General features: G+C 40.9%; 1 protein-coding gene across 1 annotated transcript in view; it reads left to right on the top strand.

The window, feature by feature from the left end:
* LOC147731161 (dynein axonemal heavy chain 11-like) overlaps window positions 1-20,305 on the top strand; it is a 1,538,124-nt gene that overhangs the window by 188,160 nt on the left and 1,329,659 nt on the right. Inside the window, exons 9-10 of the mRNA XM_086956147.1 lie at window positions 4,093-4,224; window positions 12,250-12,423. Coding sequence (XP_086812273.1) covers window positions 4,093-4,224; window positions 12,250-12,423 — 306 coding nt within the window. The remainder of the gene's footprint in view (window positions 1-4,092; window positions 4,225-12,249; window positions 12,424-20,305) is intronic.

Genomic DNA, 20,305 nt, shown 5'->3' with positions numbered 1-20,305 from the left:
GCTTAGGGTGGACAAAAATATTTACAAAAAGGGGTGGTGAGGGACAGCCTGTACTGCCAAGCCATGCCTTCCCTGGACCGGAAACAAGCATCCTGGGACCGGTTTCGGATTCATAATCCTCATCAGCGAGGCTAACATGAATCCAGTGGCCAAGTGAGCAAGGGACTCACGTCTGAGCATACCCTGCCAACTTAGGGCGAACAAAGCGATACAAAAGGGGATGATGGACGGAGCGTTTGAGCAAATCAAACACTCACCCCCAGTCAATAGATCTGGGTTTAATCAATCACCATTCTTTAGCTCACTCAGCCACCCCAGTTCAGACATGGCCATATGCAAATCAGTCTGACTCTGTGCCTCATGCGAACAGTCCAGCCCGAACTGCCAAGCCATGTCTTCCCTGGACCGGAAACAAGCATCCTGGGACCAGTTTCGGATTCATAATCCTCATCAGCCAGGCTATCTTGAATCCAGTGGACAAGTGAGCAAGGAACTCACGTCTGAGCATACCCTGCCAACTTAGGGCGAACAAAGCGATACAAAAGGGGATGATGGGCGGAGCGTTTGAGCAAATCAAACACTCACCCCCAGTCAATAGATCTGGGTTTAATCCATCACCATTCTTTAGCTCACTCAGCCACCCCAGTTCAGACATGGCCATATGCAAATCAGTCTGACCCTGTGCCTCATGGGAACAGTCCAGCCCGAACTGCCAAGCCATGTCTTCCCTGGACCCGAAACAAGCATCCTGGGACCGGTTTCAGATTCATAATCCTCATCAGCCAGGCTATCTTGAATCCAGTGTCCTATAGATTATATCTATGTCCTAGAACTACGAAATGGTAAAAAAGTTCCGGACAATTAAGTGCATGGATAGCGACAATAATGCTTTATATTGCGAATATTTAAGGGGAGCAACAAGGCCATGCGAGAGAGTGATCCCCCAAAATGTGGAATATCCCAAGCGCCTTACTACAAAATTGATGGAAGAATATATGAAAAAATTGGTAAGCTTTCAACAAAACTTAACTGAGGATAGAGTCGAAGGGCAGCAGGTAGAATGGTATGTGGATAAAATAGCACAGGCTGTGCGATGCCTTAGAGTGCATTTAAACGACAAGAAACAGGGTATTGTAAAAATACAACATAGCCAAGGAAGGCAAGCAAAGTGGTTTAACCTTGCCTGTAGGAATAAAAAAAAAGGCCATTCGGAAAATAGAGCAAAGGGCAGCAGGTAGAATGGTATGTGGATAAAATAGCACAGGCTGTGCGATGCCCTAGAGTGCATTTAAACGACAAGAAACAGGGTATTGTAAAAATACAACATAGCCAAGGAAGGCAAGCAAAGTGGTTTAACCTTGCCTGTAGGAATAAAAAAAAAGGCCATTCGGAAAATAGAGCGGCGTCAGAGAAAATGTTATGAAGTTGGGAATTTAGAGATCTTGCTCAACTTGAAGAAAGAATACAAATCCTTAGTAAAAAAGCAGAAACTGATTTTTAGGAACAAATGTTGGGAAAACCTACTAGAAACTATAGAAAATAAAAATATAAAAGGTTTCTGGCGGTTGATACAGGACGCCGCAGGAAGGACCCTGGGTAATATGAGCTGCATGGTGGAAGAGGCAGCATGGGTAAATTACTTAGGAAACCTATACAAAGCAAACAGGAATTTGGAAATAATTGAGGAAAATCCTATTTGGACAGTATCCATTGATGAGCTAAAACCAGCCTTTAATATAGAGAAAGTAAAAGAAACAATCAAGAAGCTGAATTTATCTCGTACAGCTGGACCTGATAATCTTCCAGCTGTAATAATTAAAACTCAAATAGATTGGTGGGCAGGATTCCTATCCCATTGGTTTATGGCCATTTTAGACTCTGGTTGTATTCCTAAAACCTGGAGAGGGTCACTAATTAGACCACTACATAAAAAGGGTGATAGGAAGGACCCAATGAATTACAGGTTAATTAACCTATTGGACTTTGGAGAAAAGGTAGTCTCAAATATAATCCTTGGTAGATTAAAGGTGTGGGTGGAGCGGCAGTCGATAGTCCCAATAGAACAGGGAGACTTAAAGGAAGGTCACTCTACTATTGACCACTGCTTTTCCTTGTGGGTTGTGGCACTCAAGTCCATGGAGCTGCAGGGCAAGTTGTATTGCTGCTTCGTGGACTTTAGCGCAGCGTTTGACTTGGTGGATAAGGATTGTTTGTGGGAGACCATGAGAAACTATGAGGTCCCACCCGGTCTCTTGAAGGTGGTTCAGGAGCTACACAGACATAATTGGGCACAAGTAATTAAAGATACATCCGGCGGCCTAACACCAGAAATAGCAATAAATAATGGTCTCAGGCAAGGTTGTGTTTTGGCCCCGCTCCTGTTTGCCATATTCCTAGCAGACCTGCCAAGTACCCTGAGCTCTGATAGAGGCGCTAGCCTGAAAATAAATGGAAGGCATCTGTCATGTTTACTGTATGCCGACGATTTAGTAATATTGGACAAAACTGAGTTGGGTCTACAAAGAAAGCAAAACATTTTTTGTGCATACCGTACGGCCAAAAGATTAACAGTAGACATGGACAAAACAAAAATGTTGTGCTTCGGGAAGAGGAATACGAAGTGCAATTGGTACCTGGGCCAAGTTAAACTAGATATTGTAAATGAATATAAATACCTTGGAATATGGTTTATAAATTCTATGAAGTGGGGTGTGCACCGTAAGGCACAGAAAATAAAAGCTCAGCTGGCAGTATGCGGGCTGAAAAAATTCAATCATAGTTATGGTGATCTGTCCCATAAACCTTTACTGACGGCCTATATAGCAATGATTCCCCCGCAATTCCAATATGGTTCAGAAATCTTCTGTATCGATGGTAAAAAGCTCTTGGGATAAAGAGGAAGGGAAATGCCTAAAATCTTTATTGTTCCTGCCAAGCTCGGTAATGATCCAAGCTATCAGACTGGAATCAGGGCTGATAGCATGAAATATACAGGTGCAACAAATTCCTCTTAGATTTTGTAATCGCTTGGGTCATGAGGAGGTCACAAAGGTATCTCAATGGTGCATGAAAGAGATCCAAGTAAGTGAGCTAAAATGGGCTAAAGCCACAAGAAGCAAACTTCAGACCATCAGTGACCACCTGAAGGTGAAAATTGACCCGAAAACACTACAAATTATTGTAATAAAGAGCGTACTCAAAAGGCAGGGAAAAGAACTGTCAAGAGCAATAGACAAAGAGTATTTGAGTAAGAAATATTCTGTAAAATGTATGAGCAAAAGCTGGGAGAAAGATATAAGTTATCTCTACCTTGATATATTACCGAATCGATGGTTAAGAATGGAAGTTTTAAGGATAAGAATTGGAATAAATTCGGCTGTAATAAATAGTGCAATAAAATCAGGCTTAATGCAACCCGATGGCAAATGCATGTGTGAGTTGGGATGAAATGTAACATTTTACACATTTTATTGGATTGACGAACATTTTTAAAGTTACATAACTTATTTCTTCGCCCAATTTTTTTAAAGTATGAGGTGAAGGTGCGCTTGCAAGCATGGGAACTTCTTGCTGATATGGAAAACTTAGATATAGCGATAGCCATTGGAAAATATATGCAGGGTGTATATAAGTTCCCTAACTAATTGGAGGCTTAAGTGCAAAAAAGAGTATCGCTATTTAAAATGAAATATTACTGTTTTAAAATTTTAGGAAGGAAGTTTTAAGGATTACATGATGTTTACATGGTTGTGAATAAGATCTCTTAATGTGCAGACTCTTTTAAAAGTTATTGTATGAGCTGTTGTTTAAAGACTAAATGGTCGAAATAAACTTTATGTTTGAACTTGAACTTGAACTCTAGAATTTCTACGGCTTGTATAGTTTATTTGGTTTGTACAGAAAGAATAAAGTTTTCCTAACTATAACAAAGGGTTAACCTTTGTGTTTTTTTAATTAAAAATATATTATGTATATATGAGATAATGTATTTTTTAAAACATTTTTCATATGGATCTAGACAATAAATGTTAGTTGAAAGCCTTCAGTGTTTCACTAGCAACCTAACTGCTTGTACTGCTCTTTTTTTCCCAGACATTGTGCTCATTGCTGGACTGTCTCTTGACAGAAGAGAATACACCCCCTGACTCTCCCCGTGAATTATATGAAATATACTTTGTCTTTGCAAGTGTGTGGTCCTTTGGTGGAGCACTTTTTCAAGACCAGGTAAGTTAAACATTTCAGGGTAGGATTATAGTATTTGTTGACTTGGCATATTGGTATTTCTGGCTGCAGCCATAGGATAGGAGCTTATCACCCTATGTATAGCGGCCATTAGCTCAGCTAGGCAGATAGCCACCACAGGTAAAACTTACCCCCGATTCCACAGGGAGAAGGCAATTACCAGTGGGGCATCGACTACCTTTCTAGGCACCAGCACTATGATCAAACCACTCAACTGTTGTGAGCATCGCTTTTTGGGGGGAACCCATAAAGATCATCTTAGCTTCAAGATTTATTATAGATATCATATGCTCTTCATAGAAAAGGAGAACTGGCAGATGTTTCTCATTCCTCTCTCTAATGAGTTATCTTTCCTCTAGGAAGGGTGTCCTGGTAGTCAGACTGCCCTGTTGGAGTATGTGTTATCGTCAGGTGTTCTTCATAAAATGGAGCACCACCCTGCTTCCACAAAATAGTATCATATAATCAAGGGAGAAGGATCACTTGTCCTGCTTAACCAGGGTATGCAGGTTTCGTTCTAGCTAGTCCCAATAAAAAATCCTCATGCACTTGTAGAGTTGGTAACTTAAGCAGTATATCTTGATTCTCTGCTGTTCTTGACACGTGTCTGCATAATCATAGGGTTTAGTTGTTATGCATCCTCCACCCGGAGGTTTTGCCCTTGGTTAAAAACAGTAGTGATCAGTGACGTGACAGTGACAGTGTGAAGTGAAAGGGTTAAAAATCTCTTCCTGCCAGAGTAGTATTTTTATTAGTTCCGGATATGAGAAAATAAAATAAAGTCGTGTGAATGAGAGAGATTAGGACTCTCACACACTTAGTTTAGTGTATATTGTAGGTCTCACTGTCACTGTCACTGTCACGTCACCTGCATACCCTGGTTAAGCAGGACAAGTGATCCGTCTCCCTTGATTATATGATATTAAAACTAAGGAAACTGAACGGATCACGTTTTCCTTCTCCCCCTACTCTGACTTTTTTGATTGTCCACAAAATAGTAGACACACATAACTGGTGCATGTATGGAATGGTTAATTAGTATGTAAAAATCATCTATAGAACACATGCATCAGAATTATGGCAATTATCACTAAAATCTCGGCATTCATAACCTAGAGAAAGATCTAACCCAAGATGGCCCAAACATTTTCATCACACATTTCTATAAATCTAAAATCCTTATCTAGTCAAAAGTATCTTCAACCATATAATTACTCTGCTATATCACGCGATTAAGTTGCAGCATGGCACGTCCTGTTAGTTTCCCTACATATCTTACATTGCTCTTAAGACCCCAGTCAGAATATACAGCATGTCCCCCTGAGCATCCAGTCCATGTGTGTAACCCCTCTTTTTCTGGATTCTTTTAATACAGTAGCTTCTAATGATTTCCTATAGATAGGCGAGTGGGCTGTCCTGCTCAGCACATTTGTTATTACTACAGTACACAAATAATGCTCTTTTACAGAAGTACATGGAAGGCAGGTAAGTCACAAATGTGCTTCCTTCCAAACTAATTCTGTACAAGGCGAAGTGACTTTTTGCATGTATCGCATTACATTTTAGGTGATGCATCACTCACAGCCCTGACAGGCAGAAAATGCCTTCTCTGTCTTGTTTTCATGAACACAGTAAAAATTGAGTTTCAAAAATAAAAAAATGACAATCATGCATGCATTGGTTATCATTGCCATTCAAACTGTTTGTTTGCCAGGGCTTATGACTAAAATAGACATTCTCTAATAATGCATGTAATCAATCAATCAATCAGGATTTTGTGAAGGATGGCTAATCACCCAATAGGGTATCCAGGCGCTTGCAGGTCTCGGGGGCTTATTTGAACAGCTAAGTGTTGAGGGCCATTCGGAATTCCAGAAGTGAGATAATGGTCCGGAGGTGCGTGGGGAGGCTGTCCCAGGTCTTTGCTGCAATGTGGGAGAAGTAACATCCTCCACTTCTGCTTTAGTAAATGTGGGGAGTATGGAAAAATGAAAAGGAGGCAGAGTATAGCCTTCTCGACGGTTGGTGGAAGTCTGGGAGGCTGTAGGCTGGTCCTTGTTTGTGTAGAATCTTGTATGCATGGGTCAGCAGCTTGAATTGACATCTCGTCTGTATGAGGAGCCATTGAAGTTTCCTGAGGTGTGGTGTGACGTGGGTTAATCAACGAAGGCCAAGGGTGAGTGCGGCTGCGGCATTCTGTATGGTCTGAAGTCTCTGTAGGAGGTGTGGGGAGATTCCTACGCATTGGCCATTGCAGTAGTCCAGTTGGCTGGTGACGATGGCTTGTGTCTTGGTGCATCTCGTATGTAGGGAAAGCCACTTGAAGACCTTACATAGAATGCACAGAGTGAGGAAGCAGGCGCAGGAGACTGTATTGATCTGTGATTTCATGGTGATTAGTGTGCCCATGTTGGCATACAATCGAGCTTAGCCTACATGTAACATTTGTGTCATCTAGAAAGCCCTGCCATACATGACACTACTCTAACGACAATGTGCAGGACCAAAACTCTAATCTTTCTGACAGTTATCCTAGTGTTAATCTTGTGTAATCACATAATACCATATACCCATTCACTACCTGATCCCTTGATCCCTTATCTTCAACAAGACAGGCATGGAATGTATGAAAGGTCCTGTGGAACATTACTGTCAACAGGAGGGCACAGATACAGTCGATAGCAGTTCACCTAACTAAGCACTCAATACTAACCAGATACATCTGCAAAGATTGGCGAAATCTGCTACACATTGCTGGTCACCAGAAGATCTTAACACATTCCACCATGCAGGTTCCTAATAGCCACATACCCTGAACACCCACATTCTAATATGACAAAAGGATGTTTATAACACAGTTCATCTTGGCTCATCTCCTCAGTTGATATATCAGAATAGCAATCATTTAAAAGAAAACTGTCCTGTAGCATATTCAGGCAGATGATTGAATCCCACTAACTCCTTCTCCGCGCCTGTTACCTTCTCCAAATCCATAAAATCACTAAGTGAATGACCACTGCCACAATGAGCAGAGAACATAAAAAAAATTACCAATGCAATAAAGAGTCCTGGAGAACTGGCCAATGCTACTAGCATACCACAAGCTAAAAAATGAACTTTAATCTTCAACGTTTTCTCATCCATCACTCTGCCAAGCACCACGTCCTATAACATGATAACTGTATCTCAGTGGTCATCACACACATGGAAAAGCATCCCAGATAGGCTCAAACCAAGCACAACACACTTCCAACTACATACCTACTTGGTGTAGCCTAATATCCATGTGCATAAGCACTTACTTCAGCAACCCACTTTGGGATAATAAGCGTAATATAAATGCTTCAATACATTACCTTCCATTCTCTGCATACCTCCTCTCTCTACTACTTTAAGTTGCATAATTGTCTGATTTATTCTGTATTATTGTATTTTAGTAAGTTGCCCACACCTCATTTTATAGATCACAACTTCTTCTTTGAAACCTTATCCCTGCAACCTCTAGCCTACCTTTTCACTACACCAGGCACATTCATTAATACAAATACCTCCCACTAAGGATCACACCTAACCCCTTTTAATTTAGTCTACCACAAACTGGAGAAAATGCATCGATTTGATTTCTTAAAAGCACATGACTAATACCAGTAACCACAAATAACCAGTAACTACTAATTAACCATTATCCTTGGTTTCTAGAGTAGCATGCCTATCATCACAAACAGTTTCAATTTCACGTATAGGTTAGTAAGTACTATATGAATGCAATTACACTACAAAGCATGGTCTCTTCAATTTTACGGGACTGATATGTCTCAGGCTAATGCATGAACACACGTATGGCAACCGAGTGTAGTAGAATTGTAAGTTTCATGTCACGCTGTTTATGTGTGTTATGTTTCTTATGGTTTACCTTTTTTATCCAGTGAAGTAACACATGTTTTTGCCATATTATATCATTTTTATTTCACTTCTATAGTTTTTGTTTAGTTAATTAGTTCTGTGTTAAGTTTCAGTTAATGCGAGCACAATTGCAGGCTTAGTTCTAGCATCATATTGGTAACCTTCTATGTGACATGCATTTATTACCATTTACTCCCTTGCAACTTTTATTGTAATACAACACAATCGAGGGAGAGTGAACCATTGTGTATATATTAAAAAAGACAAATCATAGAAATAGCAACAAAAATAAGCTAAAGTAAAATGATGGGCAGAGTAATGCTTAAGGTAATTGTGTAACACTGTCACAATGAAGATGGCACTCTGGTTTGGAAACTGTGCCAGCTGCTTAAATGATCATCAGCTATTTTGATAGATTTTGGTCACAGGACATGATAGAATTGCTGGACAACCAGTCATCTTTAGGAAACAAATATGTAGCACTACCAGATTTCCATTCTATACTTCGACAAAACACAGAGGTTATGGTGTTCTGAAAGAAATTCACACAATGACATCTACATTGGCTGAATGTTATTCAGTTACATAAAGAGGACTCAGAATTATAAAACCTACTGATGGTCGATGTATTTAAATAGGTTTAAAAGAGAATTCCATTTGGAATCTCACAGTTAATGCATTTTGGGCCAGATGCACAAACCTGTTTGGTGGTCCCAAACACAGAGGTCCCGATTCACAGAACTAACAAGACAAAATCCTAAACTTACTACTTTTGGTATTCACAGAAGTTAGGATTTTGTCTTAAGTTTGTCTTAAAACAAACTTAAGACAGACTTAAGACAAACGTAAGACAAAATCCTAACTTAAGTCTGTCTTAAGTCTGTCTTAAGACAAAATTAAGACAAAATCCTAACTTCTGTGAATACCAAAAGTAGTAAGTTTAGGATTTTGTCTTAAGTTAGTTCTGTGAATCGGGCCCTCCTTTTTGGAGTTTGCAACCCCATTAAAAGTTGTGACCATGTATGAATCCTGTTTTAGGAGTTGATAAAATTTTACCAACTCCTAAAATGGAATTGCGACTGGATATTGATTTTGTATTCAGAAGGGGAGTGTTGTGGATGACTCAGCCGAATATCGAATCAATACCAGATTTATAATTTGTTGCAAACTGCAAATGCGGTTGCAAACGTTTTGAAATTTACAGACTTACATGTTGGGATGGAAACTTATTGAAAAAAGGAATAGGTCCCCTTTGGATTATTTCCCCTTTGTGATCTGTGGAAAAAGTTTCAGTGGGAGTAGACAGTGGTCCAGAAGATTGCTGCCAACTCTCACGGAAACTTTAAAATATATATATTTTTTAAAGCAGGCACGTTTTCCTTAATAAAAAAAATCTTTCTTAAAAAACATTCACAGACATTGTAGTCTGCTAACCCTTGCAGGCCATCAACACTGTGATTGCCAGTATTTGGAGTAAGTCGCAATTTTCTACCTGCCTTATGAATATAAATGAGTGAGGTTGGACAGTGACCCACTCTGATTCAGAATTTTGTGAACTGCCCTATTAATATAGAGGTTGGTTTACAAAATTCAATACTAGTCGCAAAAATAAAAAACTGATTGCAAATTGCGACCAATCTCTGCGACTAGTATATTGATACATCTGGCCCTCAATACAGACCTGGGACAAAGGGGTTGGCTGCCTTAGTGTTCACATTTTTTTAGAGGGGCCCTGCCTCATCTTGCCTTCTTTGCAGGAAAGGGCTCTTCAGAACCTGTAGAATTTACAAAATATCATGGAGTTTCTCACTTTCCAACCATTATTTATGTTTTTGCGTTGCTGCGGTTGCCCAGGAAAACAGGCCATATCACTAAAGTACTGTGGGGACAGGTGGTGTGGTACTACCACTCAGGCCTAATTTGCCATCAGTTTCCACCGTTCACGCCTAGTGGCAAACTTTAATTCGGAGCTGAGCATCTTTATGGAGTGGTCAGATGTGCGGGCCTCATTTATGAAAAGTGACGCATCGCTGAGTGAAAACAGCGATGCGTCACTTTTCATTGCGCACTCCTTGCGACACCAATGATGCGTCATATTTACAGTATGACGCATCATTGCACAAGGAGTTACAGATACGTCAGTATTTCTGACGTATCTGTATGTCGCAAAAGTGACGCATTGCTGGAGTGTGTCACAAAAGTGACGCAAATCCAGCAATGCATCCAGCCCCATGTGAAAGGGCCTGCATCAGTCTTACGCCTGCTGTGAGGCAGGCGTAAGATATTGACGTATTTGCATCCTAGAAGTGGCGTAGTGAAATCTTATAGATTTCACTGCGTCACTTCTACGACCCTTTTTGCGTCAATACGCCCCCCTTGCATACATTATACCTGGCGCAGGTATAATGTGGCGCAGGGGTTTACAAAGTGACGCATCTACCTAGATGTGTCACTTTGCAAATATGGCGCAACAAGGCGCCTTTTTTTACGCCACTGGTGCGTCACAAAAAGTGACGCACCTGCGGCGTAAAAGTGACGCACAACCTCATAAATGAGGCCCTGCGTCTCTAAAGTCACATACAGCAGTATTTATAATTGCAAATTGTCTTCCTTTCTGCTGACAGGACATTTAGGTACTTTCATTTGCATAAAAGAAGTTAATATTGTATCCGCTCACATTGATTTCAAGATTTAAATAGCTGATCTATAACTCTAGTGCACAATATTAGCCTGCTCTACCTGACATACTGTTTGGATCATTACTGTTCTCCCATGTGGGATTGCACTATGGGTGAGCAATCCCCCGCCCCTTCCCTCACCCCTGGACATGTCCTTTCCCCCTCTATACAGAGTCACAAGCACAATTCTTCCTATCCATGTGCCACGCTCGTCCCTCTGATCCCTTCATCTTCGAACTAAGGGGCACATTATCAAGAACAGCCTTAAAATGATTGCTGCTTTTGCGGCAGGAAACTGCTGCTAAAGCGGCTATAATGGACTTGATAATATGCCCTTATGAATTCCCATAGAAGCCCAGGTTCACACCAGAACCTGGGCTGCTATGGGAATTTCACAAGGGCATATGCCCCGAGTATTCACAAATCTCTTGTTCAATATTTTCAGGTGCTTGGCCGATTAGAGAGATGAGGTAGGTAATTGTTTTGATAAATGTAGTAGAATGAAATGGAGATGGATCAAGCCCTGGTCTCTTGACTGGGTAGGAGTATTCTGCATCATTCAGAAACTCTGTCCATCACCTTTTCCAAAATTGATTTTATCCACACTAAGTGTGGGAGGGTATACTCAGACGTGAGTCCCTTGCTCATTGCACCATCAGGATTCAAGCAAGCCGGGCCGACGACGGCTGAAATGCCAGAAACCGGTCCCCGGAAGCTTGTCTCCTTCCCAGTATAAGAATTGGCTTGGTAGTTTGGTTTGCCCTGTTCCCATCATGCACTGGGACAGGAACAGACTAATTTGCATATAGCCAGGTTCTGAGCTGGGATGGTGCAGTGAGCTAAAAAACGGTGATGGATCAAGCCCTGATCTCTTGACTGGGTAGGAGTATTCTGCATCATTCAGAAACTCTGTCCATCACCTTTTCCAAAATTGATTTTATCCACACTAAGTGTGGGAGGGTATACTCAGACGTGAGTCCCTTGCTCATTGCACCATCAGGATTCAAGCAAGCCGGGCCGACGACGGCTGAAATGCCAGAAACCGGTCCCCGGAAGCTTGTCTCCTTCCCAGTATAAGAATTTGCTTGGTAGTTTGGTTTGCCCTGTTCTCATCATGCACTGGGACAGGAACAGACTAATTTGCATATAGCCAGGTTCTGAGCTGGGATGGTGCAGTGAGCTAAAAAACGGTGATGGATCAAGCCCTGATCTCTTGACTGGGTAGGGGTATTCTGCATCATTCAGAAACTCTGTCCATCACCTTTTCCAAAGTAGAATGAAATGGAAACATTACTGAGTTGTACCCTCTCTCTCAAAAAGTGACTGCAAGAATGATATCACTGTTTCCTTCTGACTCTCACTATGCTAACAATCAAAAGCAAACTGAGTACACCATTTAAAGTTTAGTCTCATATTTTTTTCCTAGTTAATCGATTATCGTATGGAGTTCAGCAGATGGTGGACTAAAGAAATGAGAACAATAAAGTTCCCCTCCCAGGGCACTGTCTTCGATTATTTCATTGATCCAGAGACAAAAAAATTCACTCCATGGAGTGAAAAAGTTCCAGATTTTGAAATGGAACCCGATGTCCCGCTACAGGTAAGTTTTTATATACCGTTTGTTTAGGCTGCAAACTTTGTTGAAGGCATCGCAAATTTATTATCTTTCGAAGCAGACCTGTCCCTGCTTTTCGTCATTCATTATTCAGATTTATTTACCGCTAGGTAGCCTAGTATTGGATGTTACTGGGTAGCTGGTGTGGTGGGAGTTTGTGGTATTTTTAATATCATCTGAATAAAATGTGTTGCTAAAATATTTCTATGATTTACAAGTCTTTGAATTTTCTTTGAAAATATAGCTGCAATATGTAAGCTAATTCCTTGATTGGAATAGTTTAGCCTCAATGTTTGTTTGCGAAATGTCGAGTGTGTTTTTTGTCATAACTAAATGTAGGGGTTGAAGTGGGCGGGATCGGGAGGGCACGGCGTGCCCCTACTTCTTTCATTTCATGGAGTCCGTTCCCCTACTTTCTATTTAAAACAAGCCTCCCGGAAGACAGAAATCCCCAGATTCGATAGTTGAGGCTCTGCTTTTGAGGACGGGCGGAACGGGCAGAGATGGAAAAGGACTCTGGGCCATATTATCAAGAAAGGGCGATACAATATAGCCGCTTTTATCGGCAGGAAACTGCCGCTAAAGCGGCGATAATGGGCTTGATAATATGCCCTTGTGAATTCCCATAGAAGCCCAGGTTAACACCAGAAACTTTCTTGATAATATGGCCCTCTGTCTTTTCCTTCGTGCCCAGAGAAGACAAGGACAGTGTCCAGTTCTCCTACCACTGGCAGCTGCCCCCCTTTGTTCCCCCTCTTCCCTTTTTTCTGTCTCACTTCTCCTCATTTAGTAAAACAGAGACTTCAAGAAACAGGTATTACCTTCTCTTTCCTCCTTTCGTTCATTTGCTCCCCTGTGAAATGGATCCAAAAAAGAAAAATACTTTTGCTGGAAACGTCGTCTTTTCCTGCCATTTTTCAATTTCTAAGTGCAGCTTCGGGGTTAATAGAGAGAAATGGTGTTTTGTCTAGCCGACTTTTTGACTCATTGAAAGAAATCGCAGAGGGTTAATATGCTTGCTGCTAACAACATGTACCATGCAGTTAAAAGCTTAACATAGAACAGTGAGCTCTTAAATGTCATGTAAGAGCTGCATGCAAACTGCAAGGTATAAATTAGAGCGTTATGGTTTTTTCCTCAGTCTTTGATTATCCTAATGTTGCCAAAAAAGGGTTCATTAGGGTGGAAATCAATTCTGAGTATTAAAGGTAACCTCCAACCATGGTATTACGTTTTAAATTCTGAGTTTGTGTTTCTCCAGACCAATCACTATTAAGCTATGCTGCCTACTAGTATGGTTGCCATGTGACTTTTTCATCTTGTCGTCCTTTGTCTTATGTAACATTTCCTATAGAATGATTTACATACGTATTATTGATGGTCTCTGTGTAATATATGTGATGTAAAGTGCACCCTACACTGGTATTAGTGGTGCTGTAAATTTTCTGATAATTTATTATTTTGACATCTCTGCAAAGATGTTTTCGTATTAGTACCAGTGGAACATACAACTGCAACAGTGAGAAAGGTGACCAGTCAACCTTTGCAAAGTGCTCTCCACTTCACAGCAGCATAAGTCACATTTTTAGGAACTTTTGATCCGTTTGAGCTATAAACAATTTACTTGTTAAAATCGTCAGATTATGCAGCAGATGATGTGTTATGTGGCAAATATGGCAGAGCCATAATTATGTAGAAAACGTTTGCAAAGTAGCATATTTTGCCATTCATGTTTGAACTGCTTTTGTGGGAAAAGGGTGGAGAAGTGCTGATGACAGAAACTCCATGGCTGGGAGACAAATGGCTTGCGATTTCACTTTTAAGACTATTTGGGACATTCTGTGATTGGAAACGTATCACACTTTGTGCATGTATTTTAATGTCAATTACTCATATTAAACCTTAAATAAACATGTGTATCCATTGGTTAAATTAAATAACGTAATAAGCTGTAACCAGTTAGGGTAATGGGGTACAAATATAAAAAAGTGGGATATTTTGCTCTTTCTACCCCATCTCTGACTCCGCCCACTGACCCAATCCACTGGTTATTCCCGACCTCTGATTCTCTGCCCACAGTTCCCCTACTTTTTTCCCCCCACTTTAACCACTGACTAAATGTAATATAACAGTGTGTGGATAAACACAGATTCAGATATTTTTAAAAAGCTGCATTGTTTTTATAATATTATATATGTTTCTATGGCATTATTTTTTTCTGTCCCAATCATTGTCTATTTCTTTTCACACTGAGATTCTGTTTGAAAGCATGCCGTCTTTTTCAGGCATTGCGAAAGAAAAATGCAGTTTCGTACAGAAATGAGATTGAAAGTAGGCATGGCAAGGTTCACAGAAAGTGTTTTTAGTTTTCTTGCCTAGAATTTTGAGATATCTTGTAAAAAATTAAACATTATTTTTGGCAGTAAAATGGTTTCAGGTGCTAAGTAAATTAAATTTCTTTCTTTGTCGTAAATGTCGAATATATTTTTCCTCAAAAACTACTTACATTGTTGATTTAAAAAACTCAGGGGCCTATGTACAAGCCCCTATCACCACAGGAACGTCACTTTTTGTGACATTCCCTAGGCGTTGGGGGACTTTCCTTATGTACAAGTCAGCGTTAAGCCATTTAACGTGGCTTAACTCTGCCTTTTACATAAGGCACACTTTCATGCTATGTTTAGTGTGAAAGGGGCGTGGAGTGGGTGTTGTGGTGGGTGTTCCACTGCAACACCCATTGTATTTGATGCTGCCCACTATGTGCAAAGGTGGTGTTCATGGGATTCAGTGCCAACATTAAGACCAGGTAAAACCTGTTCTTAAGCTGGTGAAACAAGGAGAAATGCATTATTTCTCAATCTCCTCGTTTTTGCTTTTTCCATGTGTGCTGCCTTGTGCAGCATACACAGAAAAAGCTAAATGCCATGGTTTGTTTATGTACAGGAAGGTGTCCCTTCCTGTGCATAAACAACCCTTTTTAAAAATGTCATTTTGTAACTTTCATGTGTGCTGCATGAAGCAGCCCACATGAAAATTACAAAATGTCATTTTAGGATTGTTTATGTGCAGGAAGGGACACCTTCCTACACATAACCAATCCTCCCCTGCACACAGACACTCTTGTGCTCTGGTGCAAGGGTGCCAGCGTTGGTGCTAAGCTGTGAAACTTAGCACCATTGCAGGGGAAACGCAAGGCTTTACCACATTCTTGTAAATATGGTGCAGCCTTGCGTTTCCAAAGTGACGGAGCGTGTCGTTAAACCCATGAGGCTAACGACACACTCTGCCACTTCGTCGTACATACTGATTGAGATGTTGAACTTGCTGTTTGTTTATGAGTTCAGTTTGCATGTAGCATACATACAACAAAGTACACCATCAATGTTTTAAAAAAGCTGCATAGTTTTTATAATATTATATATGTTTCTATGGCATTATTTTTTTCCGTTGGTTAATTCTGTTCCCAAAGCCCAACCATTGTTAATTTCTTTTCACACTTAGATTCTGTTTGAAAGCATGCTGTCTTTTTCAGGCAATTCGAAACAAAAATGCTGTTTTATACAGAAATTAGATTGAACCTAGACATGGCAAGGTTCACAGAAAGGGTTTTTGACTTTCATGCCTGGAATTTTGAGATATCATGTGAAAAAATGCAACATTATTTTTGGCAGTAAATTGGCTTCAGGTGCTAAGTAGTAGTAGTAGTAAAAGTATGTTTATTAGACCGTTGGTCTCCAAACAAAATACATATTACAATTACTAGTTTAAAACATGTATAAAAAATCCACAGATACTTTAAAAAGAGACACATTTTCATACAGCACTACACCCAATATTGAAATCAGCAATACAGTCAAGCTTTAACTTAGGAATAGCGTTCCACCCTAGACAAAATTTTCCAGAGCGTGACTTACTGTTACTTCGTGCCAATTTCTATCCAACCATATTTGGTTCCAACAGAGTCCTTTTTACCGCCTTCATATATTTTGCCATGGCTATTGCTATATCAAGATTTGGCATGTCAGTAAGTAGGTTAATTGCCAAGAGGTGCTCAGTTATACCATATTTTAAAAACAAGGGTCGCAAAAACAGTTTCCGCTGTGACACCCATTTTTTACAGTCTAGTAAGATATGTAGATTATCACACTTTGTACCTAATCCACAGCGGCATTTACCATCCGGTTGTACCCATTCTGCTTTTCTGTTTCTCTGAGATACCCAACAGTTAATCCCTATTCTCCATCGGAGCATCTCGGCTCTTAATCCAGCATTAGGTAGTGTATCCAAATAGGGATACCATGTATCATACTCCCAACTATTAATCATATAATGGACTGACACTTTCTTTTTCAAATATATCATATCATTTTGCCTGGATATTTCTCTTCCTGTTGTTCTAAGCTCCGCATTGGAGGCTTCAACCGACAGTGCCGCCTGGTCAAATTTCACATTTACATTTTTACACAGTGCGCACAATTTCATTCTGATCCTGCTGGCCCAATTTAAGTCGCTGTGCACGATCTCCTCTTTACACCATTGTGACACTTTTGTGACTTCCTCGGATCCCAATCTTTTCCAAAATCTTAAAAGGGCCACTTGTACCCGTATGTTCCATGAGGTCACACCTAATTCCAAGCGGATTGCCTGAACCATGGAGGAGCCGGGCAGTGACATCAACGGTTTTACACATTTCCCAATTATTCTTCCCGCTCAAATATAAAACTTCGACTCCATACTGCACTTGTGGGGGTATCATTGCCTTATAGGCTTTCATTAATGGTCTATGTGACATATCCCTGTAAAGTTGGCTAAATTTCCTTAGCCCGCATCCTGATGTATGGGCTTTGGCAGGCTGGGCTACTAGATGGATATCCCATTTTAAAGATTTTTCAAACCAAATACCAAGGTATCTGTATTCATTCACAATTTCTAGTTTAGTAGTTCCCAGGTACCAATTTAAATTCAGGGTTTTCTTCCCAAAACATAGGATTTTAGTTTTATCCATATTTACCGTCTGGCGTTTAGCCAAGCAATATTTATTGAAGGCAGCTAACTTCCTTTGCAATCCGATTTCCGTTTGGTCAAAAATTACCAAATCATCAGCGTGCAGCATACAGGACAGATGTTTCCCATGCATTTTGGGGCTAGCAACTCTACTCACTTCTAGAACAGATGGGAGATCAGCCAGGTATATTGCAAATAATAAGGGGGCTAACACACATCCCTGCCTTAGGCCATTCTTAATCAATATTTTAGGAGTCAAGTCTCCGTTCACGTCTTTGATGACTTGCGCCCAATTATGTTTATGTAACTCCTGGATAATTTTCAAGAGCCCCTTGGAGATATTAAGTTTCCTTAGGGACTCCCACAGGCAGTTCCTGTCTACTAAGTCGAATGCCGTGCGGAAGTCTACGAAACAGCAGCATAACTTCCCCTGCTTTTCCACAGACTTCCTCGCCACAGCCCACAGTGCGAAGCAGTGATCGATCGTGGAATGCCCCTTTTTGAAGCCTCCTTGCTCCACTTGCACGATCGACCACCGCTCTGCCCAGTCATTCAAACTGCCCAAAATTATTTTGGAGAATACCTTTTCCCCGATATCCAGCAAATTAATGAGTCTATAATTTTTGGGCGCTTTTCTATCACCCTTCTTGTGGATCGGTCTTGTTACTGAGCCCCTCCACTTTTCGGGATCCTGCCTGACTCCAATATAGCCAGAAACATGTAGGAGAAAAATTGCACCCACCAATCTTGCTGGGATTTTATAATAGTTGCTGGCAGGTTATCAGGACCTGCAGCACGGGTTAGGTTTAGGTTTCTTATGATTGAATATACCTTTTCTTTTGTAAACAAAGGTATTAAATCTACTACTGCCTCCATCCAGGGACCAATATCCCCACCTTCTTCTTCAGCGTATGTTCCATATAACTCACCTAGATATTCTTCCCAAGCGGCTTCCTCTACTACACAGGACATAGCCTCGTTAGCCTGTCCTGATGCTTCCTTTATCAAATTCCAAAACTTACGCAAGTTTTTAGATTCAATAGTTTTCAGCAAGTTAGCCCAGCATTTCTCTTTGAATACCCTCTTCAGGTTTCTAACTAACGTTTTACATTCCTTCCTCATGTCACTTAGATTTTTATGCCTTATTGGATCATATTTTTTCCTCAGGGTTCTTTCTTCTCTTCTTATTTCTATTTTCTTATTTAGACACTCCTCATTGAACCAACTTGGCTGTTTACCTTGCTTTGATTGTTTAGTAGTGGTATATGAGTTCTTGCTTTTTAGGTCTACCTTAAGGCACTGCGCCATTTCTTTTATCTTTTTCTCGAACCACAGCACTTTCTTAGTCCTAGCGTCTTCCAAACCCACTTTATGTTGGAATCCTGCCAACTTTTCAATATACGGCTTGGTTAATCTTGTTGTCAGCCGTTTAGGGTACTCTACTTGTTGAGGGAGCACCAGTTCTCTAGAGCTAAGGGGTCCCCTTGCTAAGTGAGTTAAAGTTCTTTCTCTGTCGTAAATGTCGAAAATATTTTTCTGCAAAAACTACTTACTTTGTTGATTTTAAAAACTCTGGGGCATATGTGCAAGCCCCTATCCACACAGATTTAAGAAGGTAAGGACTGGTGGGAGAGCCTTTGGTGTCGCAGCCTCATGGCTTTGGAATGTTCTCCCCATAGACATTAGACACATTCAAACCCTGCTTCCATTTAGAAAGAGGTTGAAAACCGGCTCTTCCCGAGGGAGGAATAACTTGAGTCCTTCTTTATCTTTTGGTAGGTCATCTATATGCACACTGACAACAGGATAAGTCTCATCACTTATACAGAACATAGATACTGATTGTTGGGTCTCTGGATCGGTTGCAGCAATTTGGCTCACTCCGCATTCGCTCATTCTGACAAACCTTTGGGATTGGTAATCTGAAATTCACGAGATGTGTCTCAAACAAAAATAATAATAGCGTTGAATTCTGGAATTACATCTTTTCAGCATAATGTCGGACATAAATGCATACAACCTATTGAGCACACTTGCTTGCCGTGTATGAACAACTTCAATACCCAACAGGCAGGAAGCTTCTGAAACAGATGAGGTTAAATCTTTTTTCGATGTTAGAAATAATAGGCAGATAGTACCACATACCTCTCATCTGATAATGCCATTTCCGTTGGATACTTCTTCCTGTCAATTCCTTGCCTTTTGGTTATCCCCAGTTGCCTGACTGCATCTGGGAACTTTTCATAGCTCTCGTACAGCTGTAAGTGGTGCTAGCTCCATCTCGGCACCAGAATCATCACTGGTGTATCCCTGAAGCCATGTATTTCCACCCAAGAGCACCAGTGTCAGTCCCCCTTTTTTGCGCTGTTTGACATGGATCCTCAGCTGCTTTCTATGACTTTTCGCAATTCTCTACATAGTTTTCTTAACAGTTCAAAGAACATCAGTGCAGAGGGGGGTATGGCCTGACTACTCCTCTCAACTAATAACCCAATTTCTTACATGGACAAACATTTAGGGACCGATTACTGTGTGGCCCAGAACGGGTCCGACTGATGGTCAGAGCCTTCCAGGCCGCATCATATTCGGCCCCTCGGTTTACTTTCCGACTGGTGCATTACAGTGCTGGCGGTCGGAAACTAAACCAGCCGGTCTTTCTGGCTGTCTTCCGATGGGCTCAAGCAGCCTGTCGGCATGTTGGAACCGGCTCATAATCCCAAAGGGCCTGCGTTTCTGCCCTTGGGATTACGATGCACGGTTTCCGGCATGGTTTCTATGCTGCCATGTCTGCTGGAAACCATGTCGGAAAGCGTGTTTGGGGCCCCCAGCAGGGCTCCCTTGTGCGTGCGGCCTCTGGTTGTGG

The sequence above is a fragment of the Lissotriton vulgaris genome, chromosome 2_1 (genome assembly GCF_964263255.1).
Source record: "Lissotriton vulgaris chromosome 2_1, aLisVul1.2, whole genome shotgun sequence".
Classification (NCBI taxonomy): Eukaryota; Metazoa; Chordata; class Amphibia; order Caudata; family Salamandridae; genus Lissotriton; species Lissotriton vulgaris.
The sequence above is the reverse complement of the archived record's forward strand: the minus strand, read 5'-3'. Positions and strand labels throughout refer to the sequence as shown.